Here is a 13,878-nt window from a genome sequence, read left to right on the forward strand (position 1 = left end):
CCAGGGCAGCCCCCGCCGTGCGCCGCGGCAGCGCCTCACCCCGCCGGCAGCGCCTCAGCCGGCCGCGCTGTCCCGCGGCTGCGCGGCAGCGTGCCCGGGCGGGCTGTCAACAGGAAGGCTCGGCCAGCCGCGCCGGCGGGGCCAGCCAACCGCCACCTCCGGGATCCCGCCCTGGGGCCCGGCTGACGCAGCTGCGGATCCCGCTGCGGCCCGCGCGGTGGCCGGGGAAGCGCTGCCGGGTGCCCCTGCGGGGCCGGGTGTGCCAGCGGCACCGCTCCTCTGCAAGCGGCAAAGGTCTCTCACAACGCGCGGGGCTTTTCTCCTCCCAAGTACCGATCTTTTTTTTTTTTCCCTACTTCACGAGGGATGTGGTGGCAGCCTGAGGGCGGGACGAAAGCAGTCCCGGCTCCTGGGAGCTGGAGGGCCCGGAAATGAGTGGTTCGGTGGGGACCAGCATTCCTGTCGCAGGAAAGCTGCCGTGCCGTGACAGAGACCCCGAAAAAACCGCCAGTTTGGTGCAGCTCTCGCAACCTGGCTGCTAGTGCACCACTAACCGCAATTTCCATGTGTGTTCGCAGAGAAACCCTGTCCCGCCGTACCGCCCCGCCCCGCCTCCTGTCCGCTTTCCCACACCCGAGATGGCTCCTTAGGGGCTTCACTCGCCATTCAGTGCCCAATGCCAACATAGCAGCTCGCCTCCCACCAGCCGGAACTTGCTTCGCCCTTTCTCAAGATGGCAACCAGCGACTTCAACCCAGAGGCGGGGCGGGATGGGGGGAGGGGGGAAGGGTCTTCTCTTTCCCTTTAACAAAACGGCGGCGAAGGGCAGTCACGCCCCGCCCCCCAGGTGATTGCCCGGTCATGTGACGCGCGGAGCGGGGCAGTGTCACGTTGCTGTAGGGGCGGGGCAGTGCGGCCGGGAAGCTGCCGGCGGCGGGGTGCAGAGCAGAGCGGAGCCGTTGCGATGGGGTGCGCGGCTCTGCTGTGCGGCTGCTTCCTGCTTGGCTGTAGCTGGGGCCCGGGGCCCGCTGGGGTCGGTGCCGCTGCTCTGTTGACGGCCACCTACGTGCTGGATGATGCCGGCGGGCTGGGCAGGCAGTTCGACGGGATCGGGGCTATCAGCGGCGGCGGGGTAAGCGGCGGCGGCCGTGGGGGCTGCTCCGGTGCTGGGGTGCTAATCCCCTCCTCGGGGCGGCGGTTGTAACGGACACTTGGGCGCGGGATTCTGCCAGTGGGAGTGTTTGGCTTGGGTGCAGGCCCTTGAGGCGTCGGCGGGGTTTGGGCTGGGAGGACGGTCTGAGAGGAGCCCTGAGGGCTGGGGAGGCGGGGGTGAGGGACGAACTCTGAGGGAAGCCCTGAGGGCTGGGAGGGGGATGGACTCTGAGGGGAGCCCTGAGGGCTGTGAGGGGGACGGACTCTGAGGGGAGCCCTGAGGGCTGGGAGGGGGATGGACTCTGAGGGGAGCCCTGAGGGCTGGGAGGGGGATGGACTCTGAGGGGAGCCCTGAGGGCTGGGAGGGGGACGGACTCTGAGGGGAGCCCTGAGGGCTGGGAGGGGGACGGACTCTGAGGGGAGCCCTGAGGGCTGGGGTGGGGGGATGCACTCTGCGGCGAGCGCGGAGGGCGGTGGTGATGGACGGTGAGGAGTCCCGTGGAGGCCCCGCGGGGCGGGCGCTGTGCGGGCGGTGGTCCTGGCTGCCAGCGGAGCTGGGGCCGGCCGCGCTCTGTGCCCGTGCTCTGGTCAGCCGGGCAGCGGCTGGTTCTCGACAGGCTGCTCGGGGTGCCGAGGGCCAGCTCCGTCCTTCGTGCTGCTGCAGGAGAGCTAAGCCAGGGCGGGTTTTTTATCTAGAGAATCTTCCTGGCCACTTGTATCTACGGGTTTTAAAAAGCTGGAAGAGGCGACAGCAGTTGTACGTTCTGTTGTGCTCCAGCGAGCAGCGCTGTGAGATTCAGCGAGTTTGTGCCCACTCTTGGACCTACTGAGTTACTTTTCATGCTCTCCTGTCTGTGTGTCCTGTGAGCTCCCGTTGCGTTTGGTGTATGGTGAGCCCAACCAGGGAGACTTGAGTCGAGGGGAGGAATGGCGCTGGGAAGGAGCTGTGTTTCGTTTGCAGTAAGTTTGTGAGATCTCTTTGTTTCTCTGTTTGCTGGACTCTTATTGCAGTAAATTACAGGCGACTGGGGTACAAGGTAATTGCAATCTATAGGGCAGTTGTAGTCTACAAAACCAGAAATGCACGACTGAAAGGCTAGAAAAGGAGTTTTTGTAGGGGCTTAACCTGAATTCCTGGTGTTGTAATTATTTTTGTAGGTTTAGTAGTTGTGTGAAAGCCCTAGACTGACAAGCTGGTACATACTTAAAAGTTTAAAAGTGAAGTTTTCATATTTTCATGTTTTCTTTCCATTTTAGGCCACATCTAGGCTGCTGGTGAACTACCAAGAACCTTACCGCTCACAGATTTTAGATTATCTGTTCAAGGTAAAGTCAGTTTCATTGCTACAATAGTGCCTACTTTCATGCTGAATTTCTTGTTGTATAGTGTTGGAATTCCTGTCGTATATTCAGTTCCACTTGAAATTAGACAAAATCTGATCTTGTAAAGCATGTATTTCATGTGGATTTTTATTAGAACGTTAAGTTTTGGATGTTGTTTTTCCTCAAACACAATGCTGTTCAAGAGCCTATTTCTTCAAATTGTTATTAAAATTCCTTTTATGTTTTCACAGTATGTTTTCAAATATGTTTGCAAGATATTTTGGTCATCCGTGTGGGTTTGATGAGGATTAAATTGATTTTGTGGCTAAAATGAGGGGTTTAGCTGTTAATAGTGATTGCAGGAAGCGATTTTCTTCTTTTTTTTAATGAAGTACAGATAGATTCACATAATGTGACAATAAATGTGCAGACTGCATCATTTCAATAAGATATCTGTTCCAAGCTAGTCTCAAGTATAAGTGCAGTTACTCTAGAAGGTGTATGAATGGTAATGGTAATGGTTTGTGAGCTGCTTTAGTTAGCAAATGTAACCTGTGGAGTTACCCAACTAAATATATGGTAAGATTATTGCACTGGATAGTAATAATTTGTTTTGCTTATGGCACTGTGAATTGCTCTGCTGGAAGAGAATGTCATGTCACTTTTAAGTAGTGTAATCCAGGTGGCTGGAGGGGAGTAGTTGAAAAGATTTGGTTTTAAAGGGTAGAGTAAGGCATAATATGAGAGTGGGGGATCAAAACCTGTCTTTTTTGGAGACTGAAGTTGTGTGTTACAAATATGAGTTTTCTGAAAGAATTAGTGGTCATGTGGTTAAAGAAAATATAGCTGAGAGATTGTGATTTTTCGAAGAGTTTTTGACAGGTTCTTTCACCAAGGCCTCTTTAAGTTATCATGTGATACCTGGGAGGAGTATACCTTGCCTCATGCTCCTTGTCTTTTAACGTCAGTCGACTTTGATGAGGATGGGAGAGCAAATGTGCTAGAAGTTAAATCAGACATGTCAGGAAAAATGATAATTTGGGAATATTTGCTGCTTATTTAAAAACAATTTAAAAACCCAAAAACTTGTAAGCCAAGAAAACTATTGTCTATGCAGCATATTTTTTTGAAACAAACTGCAGTCTCACATCTTAAAACTTTTTTTTGCATGCCAAAATTATACTTGGTTAATTCCATGGAGAAGGTCAGCTCATTAGTGGTTATGAAAATGATTAGTTGTAACTTCTGACTTGTGCAACTATTAGGCCACTAATGGTTGGAAGAACATGCTAGGAGTAGGATCACCTGTATGAGCTTGAATTTTATATTCTGCTCCACCAGTCAGATGCCATGGGAACAGGATAGTGGACTAGGTGGCCATTTGTTTTCCACTGTGGTGTGTGTGTGTTTTTTTTCTTGCCTTTCTGCCTGTAGTTAGCAGATTATTTCTGACCTGGGTGGGTGTTCTTTCACATAAGCCATGTAACCCTTTACACCAAAGAATAAATTATTTACTGATATATTAGCCTTAATAATTTGATTTAAAAAGAAAACAAACTTGACTTTAAACAACATTAAAAATACTGTTATGTTCCTCAAATAGCCTATGTTCTACTTGAAGAGTGCTTCGGTATTTTCTTGAGAATAACCAATTTAAAATCTGTGTATTTGGGGAGGAGTGCCCTTAATGGTGCAAGAGTCAGTGAAACTGCTTGAAGATGAGTGTGCTATTTGTCTTGCTTGATTTCCTTTTGCAGCAGAATTTTGTATAATTGCATCTATAAGGGGTGTTTAAAAAAAAGTATTGGATTTTTAGCATCCTCAAAATTGCACACTAATTTATTGCATTCTTATTGTTAACAGCAGGATTCTGCTTGTTTCTCTCTCTCTTTTTTTTTCTAGCCAAATTTTGGTGCTTCTTTACATATCCTCAAAGTAGAGATTGGAGGTGATGGACAATCAACAGGTATGGATTTTGTGCAGGCAAGGTTTAACTTCTCATTGGAGTGATGCTCTAAGTAACCTGTTCTGCACATGCCACTTCAGCTGAAGTGTGGAGATGCATTCTGTAGTTATACTGAAGTTGCAGAAGAACATAAGCAATGTCTGCTAACTTGTAGAAGAGAAATTTACACTAACGTTCTGAAGACTGTTCTCACTAATATGGTTAATAGGTTGCAAATGGGTTCTTTTTTCCCCCCAAGATTAAGGAAGCTCTAGTAGCTTTCTGAATTGCACAGCATTTCTCAAACACAAGTTTTGCAATACAAACTCTGTAAAACTTGTGTAGAACTAGGTACCTTATGTCTTAAAAGCATGAAAGTGTGAAGATAGCTGGTCAGAAGCAGTTATGTTTCTTTGGTTTAATGAGCTGCTACATTTCACTGGAATAGTGTTGTCTGACAGTAGGTGCTATTTTTTGTGTCTGGCCACAATTGCAAATCAAAGTGCTTTGGTGTAATTTTTCTAACCTGCTCTGTTTACATATAGTAGAAACTGTTTAGTAACTGCTTGTAATTGGAAGGTGAGAAGCAGAAACTGGACTGCAGATTGTATCTGTTTTTTTATTATTTTCCCTCCCACTCCAGAAGTAAATCTTGGCCATGTCAAGAATAGACATAAAGAAGCCTCAGTTAGTATGTAGGAAGCATAGCATGTGTCTTTGTGGCATTTTATATATATATTTTTTAAATGTCTGTGTTTGTATAGTTAGATATTGTTTTTAATTTCTTTGGTTTACTTTATTAAGAAAAATTAATGTGGTGAAAAGTAGTATACTTGTTTCAAGAGCTTAGTATTTGGTCATTAGTTGTTGGTTAGAGAAGAATGGTGTCGTGTTCGTGCATGCACAGACCTTCTCTTCAAACACTCTTGCTGCTGCCTAAGGAGAAATGTTACATGCTTGTGTGATGCCTTTCCAGACTTTAGAAGAAAAACAATAAGGTGTATATGTGTGAACACACTGAACTGCAGCTCTTATTCTGACTTCCAAAGTGTGATCAGGAGTCCAAGTTTGACATGATTGTTTTATGTCTCTGACAAATAGAGCTGACAAATGCTTTAGTGTTAGTAAGGTAAAAAAATCAATCCTATTTTCTGTAATGAAATGTGCTGTTTCAGCACTCTTCCTTTAAAAAAAAGTCTAATCAGAAGAGATCTGTGGAACAATTAGTCATATAGTTTAGCATAAGTAATTGTTTTGGTTGCGTGCATAAGTTATTAATTGACTTTTGTATGTAATGACTTCCCATGCAACACTGATGCTTTTGCACCTTTGCTGTTCGTTCACCTTTGCCTGACAGAGTTCAGTGCACAGCCCTCAATTCCAGAAACTCTTCCTACAGTCACAGAACACTGTAGAAATTATAAACTAGATCTCTTACTATAAAAATAAAAAAACCCTCTTTCCTGCCACTGAAAAACTTCATGGCATTTCCTTTCCCTCCCTGGTCTTGCCTTGCACAGAAGAAACAAACTATAACTTTATTTTGTTTGCTTTTTGGTTTAGCTATAACCTGCTTTTACAAGTATGTGTTTTCCATTCCTCCCCCGCTCCAATCTTAATGCTGTAACTTCCCTAGTGGTTGCTGGGACCCAAGTAGTAATGAATAGAGATTTAATATTATCCCGGCTAGGGATAGAAAATGCTCAATAGTTAATCTTGTTCTGACATTAAACCAAAGTATAATCCCTTAAAAATTAAAAACGGTAAATTTATGCTGACAAAGTTAATATGCTAAGAATGACGGGTGGCAAGTCTTGCACGTTCTTTCCCACTATTAATTTTGCTTTGAAATACATGCCAAAGAACATGTGAACTGTGTTGGAGGTATGTGTTTACATACTGTGGCAGTGAGCAATACAGAAAGCTTTATAATGTGTAATAGCTTATGACACAGAAGATAATTGTGAGCTACCAGTCTCTTTCTTTCCTAGATGGTACTGAACCCTCCCATATGCACTATGAAAATGATGAGAACTACTTCCAGGGCTATGAATGGTGGCTGATGAAAGAAGCTAAAAAGAGGAACCCCAAAATTAAACTGATTGGTAAATTGTTTCAAGCTTTAGGATTTAAATGCTTTTTTCCCCCTAACTAAATTACATATCTGACCTTTAATTGGTATATTAATTTTAATGGGCAGGTGTTTTGATGTTGAAGTAGACAAAGTAGAATATCTAGTATTTGGTAAGCTTGCCTTGATGCTTCACTTAAATGTAATGTGTTTTACTTACAGTAGTACAACAAGAATGTACGTCACAAGTAGTGTAAGATAAGAAATTACTCTGTTTGCTTGTATCAAGTAACATTAATCCTTAGACATATCACAACAATGAGCGTAAATGATTTATCGTGAGACCTGAATTTCTGAATAATAGGGTAAAAAAAAATTGTGAGGGATAAGGTAAGCTTACAGGAAGTATAAATCTCTAAATCTTGTATGCATTAAATTCAATTATATGTTCTTATTACAAACCCTTCACTCTTTCCCCACTATAGTGGTTCTTGTCTTCTGATTTGTTTGTCTTAGGTATGTAGTTGAGTTGTAAGATGACTTTCCTGTCTTCCTGTTTTGATTGTGGGCTGTGCATTTGCTGTGACAGTACAAATGTGGAACCCTAGATTTTAACTGAAACACTTTACAAAATGTGTCACATGAAACAAGAGAAAAAATCTCAGTTAAAAAGTATGTGATTTCCCCCCTCTTCCAGGGATCAGGCTTGGCTATATCCAGCCACAGGGCCTGACTTGGTGCAGGATTTGCCAGTTAGGTTCTACTAGACAGGCACTGTGACAAGCAGTAAGCTTACCATCTATGACTAATTGTGATTGTTAATAACCTGCCTCTTCCCTCAGATCAACCTCTCAACAAAGGAAGGAGGGTTTGCCTTTGAATTAGCCTATTGTGTCTTATAGAAAGTCAGCTGAAAACTTAGCAGCATCTGATTAGGTTAATTTCATGTTCTTGTTTACTACAGGAGCCAGTATATAGCTGATTCTCAGAAATGGTTTTTCATGATCCTAATCTTTCTTCCTCTGTTGTGATCAGATCATCACCTCTGAAATTAATATTCAGGAGACTCATGTTCAGTATTTGTGTATAACTTTGTCAATTTTTAACCCAATGTCTTTGTAATTTTAAACCTATTATAATCTTTCCACAGTGTGGTATTAGCTCTATGTAGTCAATTGTTCTCTAGTCACTAAAGTTTTCTAGCTTAAAAAAAAAGGCAGCTATTAATATGCTTGATCACAATTTAACTTATTTAACTGGACAGTATGCTTTAATATATGTTTCATTGTATTCACTGGAACTATAGGAATTTGAGGTACATACCTGCTCCTTCACCTTAGGTAGAACAGATCGCAGCTTGCTATTGAAGCTCACTGAGTAATGTAGAACAACCACTTATTAATTTGTTTTTCTTCTCTCTTTCCAGGATTACCTTGGACATTTCCAGCATGGATAGGAAAGGGTGAAAACTGGCCCTATGACTATCCAGATGTGACTGCTTACTACATAATTTCTTGGATATTAGGAGCTAAACAGTATCACAATTTGGACATTGATTATGTTGGGGTCAGTAAAGCAAAATCTTCTGCGTACTTTATCTGTCTTTGTTCCTAAAGTCTCAGTCTTGTATCTCTTTTTTGATTACTGGACGAAGGGGATGGGAAGAGAAATAATTCTGCAATTGCAGTTTTGTTTTTTTTCTATTGCAAAGTGAAAGGCAGAAGTTATGTTTGTTTACAGTCTCTCTGCGATAGTGGCCATTAAAGCAGAACAAGTGTAGAATGGCTAATCTCCTGCTTTCCCAATTCTAGAACAGAGTTACTGAGTATTTGAGAATTCTTAGATCTCTTTGAGTCTTGGGCTTGTCATGCTTGTTCTGCTTAGGTTTCAGCAGTTACCAGCTTACAAAAAGCATTAGTTAAGACAGTTCGTGAAAAGTCAGCTAACATGACTTCTTGGTGTAAAATATGGTTACTGTTTTGCAGAAGGGAAATACTTCACAGCTTATTCCATTTTTATTTGCATTATTTATAGTAGTAGAGGTGCATGTGTTATAGTACATTATAATTACTGTGTTATGTTACAGTGCAATATATGGATGTATTAAATGAATGTCTGAGAAAAATGTTATAATTTGGACATGAGAGAAGCAGACAATCTGGAAAACAACTTTTGAAGTTAAGAAGTTGAATCTCAGTCAAATAATTATTTTTTCTTCTGATTAAGCAAACGTGTGGCTAGGATTCCTCTAAAATCAGTCCTATACTTTCTGAAACACTTACTTTGGACTTCTAAGTGTTTTGGCGTGAGACAATTTGACTGCAGAAAAGCTCAAAATCACTTCAGCAGTCCAGAGCAAAGTGTCTGAAACTATGGTTACCATCCCTCAAAAAGGAAGTCTGATCTTTCTGCTGTAATGTGAGAAGGTATATCTGATGTATATCTCCTCTGGAACACATCCTGCTTGATGTTGCTGACTTATTTCAGCTGTGTCAGTCTTGCACTTTCGGTAATGCTGATGCTTTAGCAATTCAGCTGAGGGGACAGGGAGAACAGCTGCTGTTAATTTTTCTCCTTGCTGTGTTCTTAGAGTAGAAGGTAAGTTCTATGCTGTATATATTTGAGTAATGTCTGGTGTCTGTTTGTTACTTCACAGTGACTGGCCTTCTGAATTCTATACTTCTAAGAAAAGGGAATTTCTGCTTCTACAGACCGTGTGGTGACATTGCATATTGTCTGATTTCTTTATGGGTATAATCTGAAATGCAGGAAAGCAGTGAGGTCTGTGAAGGCTCAGAAGCTGTCAAAACAGTTTTAATGCTGTTCTGATTCTACATTGTTAGCCTTTACTGCTATTTTGGTTTATAGCATGTGTTGTATATCATTATTTGCTTTATGATGCAGTGGGGCTTTCAGTAAGTAACATTTTGCTCATTTCTGACGTGACATGTTAACACTTATGGAAAGATCTAGAAATATCAAAATCAAATGGACATATCCCATGTGCAAGAAACTGTCTGATTGTACATGGTGGGGTAATCTATACGTAGAACGGATACTTCTACCTTTACTGGTGAGTGTGACTCGGAGTGTTCATTTTGCAGTTAGTAAAAAATAAAGTAAGGTTTCTGATTGTGTATTTTATTGGCTAGGGTATTTGGTAGAAAGGAAGACCAGCATTCCTGCTTTTGAATTTTGAGCTGTGTTTAGCTTAAACACTCTTTTTGTAAAAGATGGATAATCCAGAGCAACAGAAATGAGAATTTTCTCTGCTTACTTAAACTATACTGGATCTCTCTTGCATTCAAGTATGGATGTAGTCCTCTGTAAATCAGAAAGAACTGTGTCATTGAATAGCCCCCTGAAACTGTAGGCAATTGTTTGAAATGTAGCTTATTCTAGCATTCCTATATCAGTGTATGGCAAGAGGGCCCGTACATTAGGACACGCCTTGAAGCCACAGTGTGTTTCACAATGATGGCTAACAATCTGGAGACCCATTGATAATAAAACAATGTATAACACTGCTACCATTGTGGAGCTGAAGCAGCTCTAGAGTTCTTTTCAGCAAGAAAGCAATCAGAAAACCTTAGAGGCAAATAAACAAGCAGTATTTTTTTGAACTTTCATACAGAATTTTCCCCTGAAAAGCTGATAACAAAAGAAACCAGAGCACTTTCCTTTAGGGAGCTGAAACCACTGAGTTTATTAATGGTTTGTATAATCTTGCATATACAGAAATAAAGTCTTTCATTATGCATTGACATATCCTGAATTTTCTAAATGGCTTTTTACTTTTCCTTTATAGATATGGAATGAAAGGGCATTTAATAGCAAGTATATTAAGGTATGTATCTTTTTCTTATTTCTCTAAAGTGAAACGTTTGTTATCATGTGTAAACAATTAGCTCATCTGAGTCTGCCTAGAACAGGAACCTTAATCCTGCAATTACTTCACTTACTGAACTCTCTTTCTTGCAGTTGCAGGCATGGAATGCTAGAAGGATCAGATCTCTAGATCTTTATATGTCTGAAGTTTTTTTTAACTTCAAGTATGTCAATGTGTGCTAAATGTTTAGGACCTCTATGTTTTAATGGAAGCTCCAGTTGATGGTACTGAAATCATACAAATTCATCATCTTGGTACTGTCTTGGATATAGTTATAAGTTCAAGATCTAGAATTACTTGAAATTCTGTAGCAAAGTTACAGTGGATATAATACCCTTAAATTATTCCTCTAAAACTCCAGGTTCTTTTTTTATGGAAGACATAATAAAGGATCTGTGTTTTTAACTGTGCAAAATTCAGTACCTCCTGTTCTAAAGAAGTTGGAGGAACACAGTGTTTCACATAACCAACCGTGAGATATCACTAATTTCTCTTACTGCTGCCTGCCCCTGCTGTTCCCCTGCCCTTCTTTGAAAACTCACTTCTGTTTGTTAGTTATGTTGAAGTGCCATGTTAAGTACAAGCTTTTGCTCTGTTCATTTCCTTGTTGCTGTTTTGAGGCTAAGCAAGAATAGCATTAGCTCTTTTTTTCCTAGAATATACAATGAGATGAATACTCTTATAGCTGTTTCCTGTGATCTGTGCAGTGCTTTGACTGAGGGAGCACAGGAAGCACTGGCAGAAAGCTCTGTACTGGTCATATACCTTGTACAAAGAAAGAGGAATACCTTATATCCAGCTATATGGGTTTCTTGTTAACAAATATGTTAATTAACCATGTATTTTAAACTGATTTACCAGTCTACCACCACCACAGTAACTTAGTTTTCAAGTCTTATCACATCTTAGACCGAATTCTGTTACGGATACTTCACAAATAATTTCATTAAAGGTGTTTTCTAGACACTCACTTTTGTAGGCTGTTAGGCTGTTAGTTCATTTTGGACACAGAGGTTTGGCACTAGAGTTTTCAAGCGACTTACAAAATCCTTTCCAGAGAAAATACAAATACACTGAATTGTGACACAACAGGATACCTTGGCAGCTATGTCAAGGTGTCTTGTTTCTTTGGGCATGTTAAGTAACAAAACTCTGGATGTGTAGATGCTTCAGATTTTGCTAGTGAAGCTACTTAAATCCCCATCTAAACTTGTTCAGAGAATCCTTGTGCTTAGAATCCTTTTAAAATATCCCATGCCAATGTTTGCTCATCACAAACCATAGCTGAACATTTTTAAAGCTAGGAAATTAGTTCATAGGGTGTTCTCTTTATTACAAAAACCCCTCAGGAACTAGAAGTTTTCTATTACATTTAACCTTAGGTAATGTGGGTTTCAGGCTTTTCTTTTTCAAAAAGAAAAGTGGTTCAATAATTGGGTATAGGCTAATGAAGAAATCACTAAGGATACTAGTGGGATCCTGAAGGATAATCCTAATCATAGGTAAATTTTGCTGGTAGGGGAGGAAGGGGAAATGTGTGTGTGTGTGTGGAGACTTCATGTAGAAATCTCTAGTTCTTCAGTATGTGTGTTATAGAAGCAAAGCCAAACAGAACTGAAAAAACTTGTTTGCAGGCTGGAATAAAACAATGCAAGTAAAACAGAAGATGAATAGGAAGAAATTGTGGTTTTGTGGGTTTTTTGAGCTGCAAGTTTTATTTCTTCACTGGATGGATATTATGTTGCTTGGAATGCCTATGAGACTGAACTCTTTGTAAAAAGAATTGTCAGAGAGAGAAGGCAGATCTTGCTATAAATAAAGTACTCATTTTACTATATCACTGACTCTTCTTAGAAATTGGTTTTCTGGCTTTCTCTGTGTCTTGTAAAAAATTGAAGTGTTCTATTTGCTCAGTCCTATGTCATGTCACTTGAAGGTTTTTTCATCTCTTTGCCTTGGCTTCCTGATGTGGGGAGGATGAATGTGGAGATCAAACTGTTGAGTGTAGGTGCAGCATTCTACTTGTTAACATTCTAAATGCTGTTGAATTGGGACTAAGCTTTTGACTTCTAGAGCTAAATGCTTAGTTTAAAATTTGATCTTTAAATCACTCAAATATTTGCTGAAAAGTGTCAGCCTTCCCTCTGTTGTACATTAAAGGCATTTTACTTAACACCCATTTTCCTGTTCATTTGCTTACACTCTATAATGTTGTGTGGCATCTAATCAGCATGTTAGTTTTTTTAGATTTTTAGATAGATTTGCACTTTGACGTTTTGAAAAATGTCTATTTACTGAAGTGTCTGGTTGCACATCAGACATTTTCTGTAATGTCTGACAAATACATGGCATAGACGAGCTCTTAGTTGTCTTACAAAATTTTTACTTGTCAGAAGTTGTTTTAGTTACTTCATCCACTAAAGCACTAGTTATGTTTCTTATTAAGTAGGAAAAGATGAAAAAAAATTATTCTATTTCTTATAAATTCTTATTCAAGAAGATCCTGTTCTTTAATTATATTTTTAAATACTGTCATCTTAAACTAACCCTAAAATTCAAGGAGTATCTGTACATAAACATGAATACCAGATGTGTGGGAACCATTCTGTATATGTTATTATTGAGTGCATTTTGATTGTCTACCATTCTGTGTCTTTGGTACTTATCTTTCAACATGGAAGTTCTTCAACCTGTCTAGTCATTTTGTTCTTCTGAACTGTCTCTATGGTTAGGCAGTTTTTCCTAATATCTATCTAGCTAGAAAGTTTTATATTGCAAGGACCTTGCTACAGTAAGTATTTCTACTGTTAAGAATTTTTCTTCTGGGAAACTTTATGCTTCAAAGGCTTCAAACAGCCAAACCGAACTTCATTGCTAGTTTTCTTCTTAATAAGTTTTATGTCCTTTGGATCTAGGCTTTCATTGTCACGAACACTTAGACTTCGCTTTGTGTCCTTATTTGACTACACATCAAAATAGAAATGCTGCTCATTCTCCTTCACATTGCTGGAGGGCTGTTACAAGAAATTATTTAAGGATTCATGCATACTGATCTTCAAATGGTTGGAAAAATCTTTCTTATGCATGTGCACAGCACATAGTACATCATCCTTCTATATCAAAGATTGAAAAAAGGATTTTTAGACTGTGGACTGGTGTCCTTTTTCAGATGCAACTGTATGTGGAAGCTGCTGAAAATGCCTTTTTTTTTGACTATTCAGATAAAACATACTTGTATAATGCCAGCCCTGTATAAGCCTGGTTCATTCTTAACTGTTAGAGCGGGATATATTTTGTCTAAAGTTCCACAGGCAGATGTAGGAGGTTTATCATCTTTGGTAATGAAATAGTAAGGAGAAGCTGGAAAGACAAAATAGGACTTCTCTTCTGCTGGCATGTTTGAATTCAAAGCTGACTGCTCTCAGTTTTGTTGTAAATATGCATTTCCAGTTTTATGCATTATATTCCTGAAAATTAATGAGACATATGAGAGCCAAG

At 40.6% G+C, this 13,878-nt stretch overlaps 1 protein-coding gene across 2 annotated transcripts in view; it reads left to right on the forward strand.

Annotated features, from left to right (window-relative positions):
• The first annotated feature begins 923 nt into the window (after nt 1–923).
• Nucleotides 924–13,878, forward strand: part of GALC (galactosylceramidase) — a 38,401-nt gene continuing 25,446 nt past the window's right edge. For both annotated transcript variants that reach the window (XM_065636685.1, XM_065636684.1), the window contains exons 1-6: nt 924–1,132; nt 2,410–2,478; nt 4,378–4,441; nt 6,412–6,525; nt 7,918–8,057; nt 10,300–10,338. In XM_065636685.1, the coding sequence (XP_065492757.1) occupies nt 965–1,132; nt 2,410–2,478; nt 4,378–4,441; nt 6,412–6,525; nt 7,918–8,057; nt 10,300–10,338 (594 nt within the window). In that variant the 5' untranslated portion in view covers nt 924–964. The remainder of the gene's footprint in view (nt 1,133–2,409; nt 2,479–4,377; nt 4,442–6,411; nt 6,526–7,917; nt 8,058–10,299; nt 10,339–13,878) is intronic.

This window comes from Caloenas nicobarica, chromosome 5 (genome assembly GCF_036013445.1).
Source record: "Caloenas nicobarica isolate bCalNic1 chromosome 5, bCalNic1.hap1, whole genome shotgun sequence".
Classification (NCBI taxonomy): domain Eukaryota; kingdom Metazoa; phylum Chordata; class Aves; order Columbiformes; family Columbidae; genus Caloenas; species Caloenas nicobarica.